Consider the following 8,456-nt stretch of genomic DNA (forward strand, 5'->3'; position numbering starts at 1 on the left):
GTGGGTATAAATTCTCCTTCTTCTATGAGGGATGTTCTTCATTTTGGCCCAATATGTTTGCTGGAGAAATTTGAGAGCAGAAAGAACGATTTCATATTTGTCTTCCTTTTCACGGTCAGTGTCATGCTCCTCTGGCCAAAACAACAAGATGCATAAAAACAGAGCACTTGACATGCATCTTGACTGGTCATGAGGGAAAAGGTTGCTGAGTCTTTGCAAATCACTTAGAGCAGCCAGTTTAGGTGACATGGCTGAGACTGAACTTAAAGCAAAATGTGATGCTATGTAGTTGACCAGATCTAATTGATGCATTTTGGCACCCTGTGGATTCTTTGGATACAGTGAAATTATGTCCTCCAAAAGTTTGACCTTGTCCTTGTCTTTCTGGTCAAGGAGGGAAAAGATTGTTGTGAGGTTTCCCCCACCAAGTCTGTAAATAATCATGCGTTTAATGAAGGGAGTCATATTGGCTGGATTTGACTGCCAATGACTAGGCAAGGTACTAAGTGAAGCCTCACTGAAAAACTTGCCATAAACAGAAGACTTGGTTACCAGCCAGTGCTTTGGATGAGTTACTGTAGTCTCACAGCTTACAGAGGTTTCTTCCTCATCTGTATTTAGGTCTGTCTGGAAATAACTCAGGTCTTCTGATACAAACTCCAATGCTTCACGCATTGTGCTTTGAAGTTTTTTGAGTTTGCTGTGAAAGTGTTCCCATGGTTTTTCAACCTCTTTGGGTATGTGGTCTGTAAGAAGGTATTTCAGGCATTCAGAATGACCATCACTCCTGTTCGAAAACACATGAAGTGAAGAAATTAGCTTTAACAAGCTGCATCCCACCTCCACAACTGCAAAGAATCCTGAATTGTTCATTGATTCAGTGTCTGCAACTGCTGCCTTCTCACATTCTTGGAAACATTCAATTGCTTTAAGTGCTGTTTCAATGGCGTCTGCTGTGTTCTCTGCTGTTTTGCGAGTTTTATCCATGGCTTTGCATTTCGTTGTGAACCATCTTCTGTACACCTGGCCTCTGGTGTCAAGAATGTAGGAGTTGTTAGGCATTTTAACTGCTGCAATGTTTGCCCAGCGTTCTGCCTCTTCGAATCTTTCATGTCTGTAAGTGAGACGAGCTAGCTGCTGCGCAAATAATGCATCTTGGTTGAATCTATTGTATGCTTCATTGAGAAGCTCGATGGCTTTTTCTGGTTCTTCATCGTCTCTTACATGCTCAATGAGGGGAGAGAAAAAGCTGTCTGATTCATCACCTTTGCTAATCCTGTACCGTCTCATGAACAAATCACGAAGGAACTTCAGGTAATCTTCTCTCCCAAATCTATGTTCAAAGAGTACATCATTTTTGAGAAGATCAAGTGCAAGATCACTTTGTTGCTGTTGTCTGCCACCCAGAAGCTGATGGAGAATTTCCTTTGCGACCAGTGGATGAATGATTCTAATAGATTTAATGTAGGTCCTTTCATCTCTCAAATGTATAAAGACCAGTTTAGCCTGTTCACTCAAAGAACCCTCAAATTCTTGTTGCCTAAATCTGTCCACACGGATAGATAAAGCGAGAAGGGCTTCACAATGTGATTGAGAAATGAACGAGTTCTGAACATATGTGTTGAGCAGAGCTACATAGCGAGTGAGTTGCGTGACAACAGATGCATGATCAATGTCTTCAAGTAAATGCCTTACAAACTGCTTTACGTATTTGGCAATGACTTGATGTTCGAATTCCTCACTCATCAAAATGAAAGTCAGGATAAACTCAGGCTGGAACTGTTTCTCAAGCTTTCGCCGTTTACCGGCAAATTGTCTTTTCTCTTGTGCTGAAAGTTTGTGAGTAACAGCGACATTTAGTAGAGGTGACCCCTTGCACAGTTTCTCTGGAGTGTAGGATCGTCTGCAGCTGAGGAGAATGAAGCATGGTATTCCCTGTGCAATTTTCTTGGTGTAGACAGCTACTTCTAACTCGTTCTTCAAATCTTCCAAATACTCTTTGTCACAATCTTCAATGAGTAAGAGCACAGGTAAGCACTTCTGTGGATCCTTTTCCTCATACTCCCGAAGTTTAACAGCGTGTTCTGCAACGGTGCCAGCAGCGTAAGATGGTTTCACCACTGCACACCTTTGGTCCTTTCTATGGTTCCATAGAACCTGCCTTGCTACTGTACTTCCACCACTGCCCGGATGATGGTATATGTTGATGTTATCAATGGGCATCTGATCTAAACTCCATTTAAGAATGTCCCCGAGAAGTTTGGTAACTTCATGATAGGCATCTCTTTGAATCATCTCCCCAACAAAACTCTTCTCTGCAAGCCAGAAGTTCATCCATGTCACTTTTCCTCCAAGGTAAAACTGTCTCTCGATTTCATCTTTGTCTGATTCAATGAACTCGGAGCTGGTGTCGTCACACTGGTTGGCACCTAAAATCTCCAAGGAACACATCCTTTCCTCTTCACATGTCTCAAGACAGCATTCCCCTTTGACATAAACAGGTAAATTCTTGGTTATACGAGTGGTGTTGGTTTGGACTCTCTTGAGAGTTGCATTGACATGGCTCATTTTCATCCCTACTACACTTGAAGCATTAACTGTTTCATTTTCACAGGATCCAAGAGCAAATGCCTGCCATTTTTGAAAGTTCTCCTCTGATTCTGCGATGCATATGATGTCTTCATGACCTTCCATGTCAGTGAAAAACTCATAGAATGTGTTCAGAAGAGGTGTCTCAACAGGAGAAGTAAGAAGGAAGATCACAACAAAGGTTCCTTTGGGCAAGATATTCTTGCAGATCAGTGAAACGCAATCCTTGAGGAATGTCCTCCTTGTTTTAGACCAAGTGTTTTCATCACAATGCACCTCATTACCTTTGAAATCATTGCGTCCATTACAAAATATCCAGCTGATTTGTTCAAACAAATGGAGGTGGCTCTCAAATTCTCTGATGCTCATGCCACTTGGAATCTTGTAGTTCTGCATAAAATGAAGGTTCACAGCATGGTGCTTAACATATTCATGACATAATCCAGATACCATGGAATCTGGGTCAAAGTCAAACACACAGAATAGCTTCATGTTTAGTAAGAAATCAATGTGGTTTAGATCTTCCTTTGGAATCTTGTTTGTGACAAGTATGTACCATTTCTCCTTTTCTATCTGTTTCTTGCCACTTGTTACAAGCATGATGAGTTTTCTTCCAAGATCTTGGCAAAGGTTTGGGCTTGTGAAACAATGTGCTTGCTCTGCCTTTTCTCTTTGAGCATCTCTGGTTTGGACTGCTTGGTAAAATTCACTTATTTCAACAACTGGTTCTGTTTTGGAGCCAACCCTTCGATAAATTGTTCCTTTCTCATGTTCAACTTTATTGGACGTCTCTTTGAAGTTGGGCAAACGGACAGAAAAAACTCTATTCTTCACGATGCTCGCAGAAGCTACAATGTCAAATTCGACCACATAGTGTACATTTTCGCTATTTGGGTCAACAACTAGAATGAACTCAGGTGGTCGAATACACTGCCTTACAAGCTCACTGTCAGAGGTGGAGAAACTCCGTTCAATGTGATCCAGAGAATCTACGTACATGTCCTTTTCCGTAATGGGAATGCCAATGATTTCACCATGCACGTAGCCAGAATTTTCCCGGCTGTCCATTATACCAAAGTGGATTGTGCCATTTGATCTAATGTTTATGCATCCCATGGCAAACTTTAAAACCTCCCTTGCCAGCTTTGCTTGAAGTCTTTGGCGGTCTAAAGCAGCAGCAGTAGTAAAAGCCTTGTATTCATGACATGGGGTTATAAGATCAATAACACCTGTTTCAGGGTGAAGAACATTGTGCTTCACGTATGTATAGTCAGTGCCCATTTTACCAAAAGGTCGTGGCTTTGAATCCCTTTTTGTTGTTGGTACAATGAAAGAATCCTCTTTCTCCTCTACTGTCTGTGGCCTGCTGGATATTGAATGAGACTCGATGGATGTTGCTCCTTGATCGTCTTTCTTTGCAGTGTTTTCCTGGGCGTTATTCTTCTGCTTCTGAACCTTTTTTAAACTACTGACAAACTCATTTCTTTTTTTAATTATCAAAAGTGCTGGGCCAGATTTCATTCCAGTTTCTTTTTTCAGAAATTCCTCTGTGATTTCAAGGAGTATTCGTCCATCTACTTCCTCTTCATTAAGTTTTTGAATGTATGTTTCTTTCACTCCTATTGAGGTTAACCACTTGCTTACCATGGACTCTGTCCATTTTTCAATTGGAGTGCTGTAAAAGTCTTCTGTAGGAAAATAATTAATAAAATCACATCAATGTCTACAAAAAGAAATTGGTGAATAAATTTGTATTCTCATATCTCAATACTTGCCCATTATTACTTCTGCACAGTCACTATTATCCAAGATTCATCTCAAGGCACCTAAAAAATATAGAAATATATGGTTATATGAATATGTGTATTTCATGAAACCTTGAGATTTGTTTACCAAAACTAGACTATATGAACCATACAAACAACCCTTATTCAGAGTAGTTTGTAGTCTCTTTCAAAAATATATCTTCATGTTAGTTCACTTTTAATAGCATCCCAAAACCATATATATCATCATCCTAACCCAATATGAAAAGAATTAAGCAAGTCAACACAAATCCATAAATTAAGACAAACGTAAGGTCTTTGCTACTTAGAGCACACACAAATCTTCTTTCATTGTTCATCTTAAGTACAATAAAATTCCCCCCAGGTCACTGAAATTCACGCATGTGTAAATACAATACACTTGGACCTAAAGAGAAACTGGATGGTAGGGTGTCTGAGCTCACATTACAGCAGCACAAAATAAACCACAATTTACATAACTGCATAAAACATCAGTCTTGCATCACTGGGCATGTTATATTTGTCATCATCATTGCCTTCCATGCCATCAGATTCATTGATGCAGTTTTCTAGCTTTCCAGCTCATAGAATAGATTGTGTGCATTGAACATGCCAAGCAGGCATGATTAGGAATATGAGAGGAGATGCTGCATGTGGGTTTTGTGCTCAGTTTATATGTACATGAATGTTTTTTATGGGTCCAAGCCCAGAAGTTGCTTGCAGCCCTGTTGGAATTGTTTGAACTTGGAATTGTTTGAATTGTCTCTTTTTTTCTTATTACTTATAATCTGATTCACTATGAAGACTAAATGTAAAGAGGGTGCAGAATCTGTGCTATTCAGTGGGAACACGCATCTGCATGACATGAAATCTACAGTATTGGCTTATAGACTGTAACATGTTTTACTGACTGCACTAGTAAAACAATAGTACCTAGAAAATCCTAATTACTTATGAGAACAAAAAGAAATGATGTATAACACCAAAAGGAACAAAAACACATTTTAGTACTCATCACGTGTGTGTGTCTGCCCATGTGCGTGTGTGTGTGTGTGTGTGTGTGTGTGTGTGTGTGTGTGTGTGTGTGTGTGTGTGTGTGTGTGTGTGTGTGTGTGTGTGTGTGTGCGCGTGTGTGCGTGCGTGCGTGTGTGTGTGTGTGTGTGTCTGTGTGCGTGTCTGTGTGCGTGTCTGTGTGTATGTGTCTGTGTGCGCGCGCGCGTGTGTTGCACATTAGCAACAGCAGCGACCTCAATAGAGACAGTAGATAGTCAAAGAAACAAATCCAAAATAAGTAACACTATATAACTAATAATTTCAATAGCTTACAGGTAAAACCCCCTATAGTGTGTGTAGATAACTATAGAAAATAAACAATTAAGACAAAGAAACAACAGATAATTAATGTAGAAAATAAACGTATTAGTATTAATTGCAGCCCATCGAAAGTCAACACAACTCCTCCAACACAAGACCTTTATTGTTTATTAAGAACATTTTGCCCTGTGGGGCACTCGGTTTGTCCGTTTAACTGCACTGGAGTTTTAAACGAACCGCAAGTGACAAACACTGTCATTTCTCAATTACGAGCTAACTGCTGTTCTGCCAAGTTAACATACTCCTTAAAAACTAGACTTTTAGACAACAAGAAATAAAAAAATGGACTTACTTCAGGCAATAATCGGCACCAGTTGTTTAATAATGACGCCCGTTTTCCTTCCTCACTTCCTGGTTTATTTGGAGCAGAAACTGTCCCGGATGAGATGTAGCATGGATGTAACTCCGTAACTCAGTAACTTAATCATGCTAATCGTACCTTCATTAACAGATCTCTGCGTTTTCTGTAGTTTGTATGTAATAATATTTTTGTAATGAAGAGGATGGAGAAAGCGAAATCGACGTCAGGTTTAAATCCCGCCCAGTTGCCCAAGAAACTAACTTTCGTTTATGTGAAACTGAAAGTTATTGAACTCATCTGTTGCCCCACTGCAGTCTAATTTCTTAGATACAAGTGGAAACACTATAAATAAACAGCTATTTTCTTTTCAGGTGAAATAAAGCAGAATATACAACAACTAATTAATTAATTAGTTGATATACAACTAATTAATTAATTTAATTAGTTGAATATACAACAACTAATTAATTAATTGAGATTTTTTAAATTATATTATAAATTAAATTAGATTCATCATTTGCTGCTGTGTTCAAATGAAACTACATCTTTCTAACAAGTTTTTGAGACTGTTACATGTAAGTAACACAATAATATCAACCTTAGTATCTGAACACTAGGGCCCACAGTACACAGGTCATGTACTGTATGATCTTATGTGAAATTTGTTATGCAAATGGAGTTCCAAAATCCCACATTATTTGCCTTTCTTTGGGTATTACTGAACAACAGCAAGTCACAATCTACCTTGAGGGTGCGTGTGGAAGCTACGACAGTACTCCACAGCATCATGGATGTCATATCTCTGGGGTTCCAAAGACTTATCACTGGTATTCGATAGGGCCCGGGGCAACACATTTGCCCTAGGAGCCCTGTAATGTGTTGTGTTGTATTCTTTAAATTCTGCCTTCCTTCTAGCACATTAATCTATCAGATTAGAAAGTTGATTACCAGATTTAAAAGATTTGCATGCTCTAGAAATGATCTCACTTTATATTAATTGGTAACCAGATATCTCTGCAGTTTGTAGTTTAATCCAGGATTTCTTGCCGAGAAATTTCTTAATTACTACACAAAACAGTTTGCTGTGCCTGGTGTATGTCTTGTCCATTTGATTCACAGATAAACTCGATCTTTGCTATGGGGTAAGACATGGGGTACTTATCTATGCAGAGGTTAACCCACTGGGTGTTGGAGGTCTATATATCACACACCTATGTGTCCAGAGACTCTGAAATAGATGTTATTTAGAATTGTACCACTTCAGTAAATATGTGCTGTATCTACCTGGCATCAACAGACAACTATAACATCATCCCTGGGTGGCAAGAAGGTTAGTGGGTAGAGTAACCTTCCAGGGTAGGCCTAGGGTGAATCTTGTTTTTCATGACATTGTTGGCAGATGTCATCCAGATATTAAACACCACATCTGGAGTGAACTATTTAACATTATTAACTATAAATCTTCTATAATCACCAGGGTTTCTTGTCATTAGGTTTTAGTGTTGTTGCATATAGGGCAGCAGTATTTATTTCAAATACAGCATCATACATTTTACTGTGCAACTTAATGTAGAATATCTAATATGCAACATGTGTTGCACAGTGCCATTGACAGTTAAACTGAATGTCCAGTAACATAGGTAATTAATAGTCAGTTTGATGTGATACTGCACACTAACAAATGTAATCCCAGATTTTGTTATTCAAGAGAAAAACAGGTGGGTGGTTCTGGACTTAATAATGATGAATCTATCCAAATGCTTACCGAAGATGAATGAATGAACACGGTATAAAAGTATGGCACCATTTACTAAAGTCAGGGAAAAAAGAAAGTACACTCTGCTTCAATCGAGTCTTTATTTTTCAGTGTCCAAATAACAATTGTGTGGTCCTCACCTCAAGTGATGACAAAAAAACAACAGATTTCATTTTAAACTTAACTAACTTTTAAAAAGCAGGTGGGGAAATAAGTATACATTGTAATGGATCATCATAAAGAACCACCTTTAGCAATGATGAGTAAATGTTTTCTGTAGGTGTTTATCAGACTCTCATATAGTTTTGGCCTACTCATCTTTACAGCATTGCTTCAGTTCATTAATGCTTGAGGACATTCATTTATACACAGCCCTCTGAAGATCCTATTACAGCACCTCAATAGAGTTGAGGGTCTGAACGTTGACACGGCCATTTATATTTGCTTGTGTTTCTGAATTGCATTGTCCTGTTGCACAACCACTGCTTAAGCTGCTGGACAGATAGTGACTGATGACCAAACATGTCCACCTTGGTCCCATCAGTCAAAAAATTTTGGTCCAGAACATTTGTGGTTAGTTCACATGCTGTTTTACAAACCTAGACTATCATATTCATTTAGGAGAAAATGGGCTTTTTCTAACCTCTCT

The 8,456-nt window shown here is 38.9% G+C and overlaps 1 protein-coding gene across 2 annotated transcripts in view; it reads right to left on the reverse strand.

The window, feature by feature from the left end:
* samd9l (sterile alpha motif domain containing 9 like) overlaps nucleotides 1-6,302 on the reverse strand; it is a 7,778-nt gene extending 1,476 nt beyond the window's left edge. Inside the window, exons 1-3 of one of the 2 annotated variants that reach the window (XM_027141518.2) lie at nucleotides 6,043-6,302; nucleotides 4,365-4,415; nucleotides 1-4,277 (exon numbers count right to left, since the gene is read on the reverse strand). The exon at nucleotides 1-4,277 is cut by the window's left edge and continues 1,476 nt beyond it. In XM_027141518.2, the coding sequence (XP_026997319.2) occupies nucleotides 1-4,277; nucleotides 4,365-4,368 (4,281 nt within the window). In that variant the 5' untranslated portion in view covers nucleotides 4,369-4,415; nucleotides 6,043-6,302. The remainder of the gene's footprint in view (nucleotides 4,278-4,364; nucleotides 4,416-6,042) is intronic. The other variant, XM_027141519.2, reaches the window with a different exon arrangement.
* Between the last annotated feature and the right edge of the window lie 2,154 nt (nucleotides 6,303-8,456).

The sequence above is a fragment of the Tachysurus fulvidraco genome, chromosome 15, assembly GCF_022655615.1.
Source record: "Tachysurus fulvidraco isolate hzauxx_2018 chromosome 15, HZAU_PFXX_2.0, whole genome shotgun sequence".
In the NCBI taxonomy this organism is placed as follows: Eukaryota; Metazoa; Chordata; class Actinopteri; order Siluriformes; family Bagridae; genus Tachysurus; species Tachysurus fulvidraco.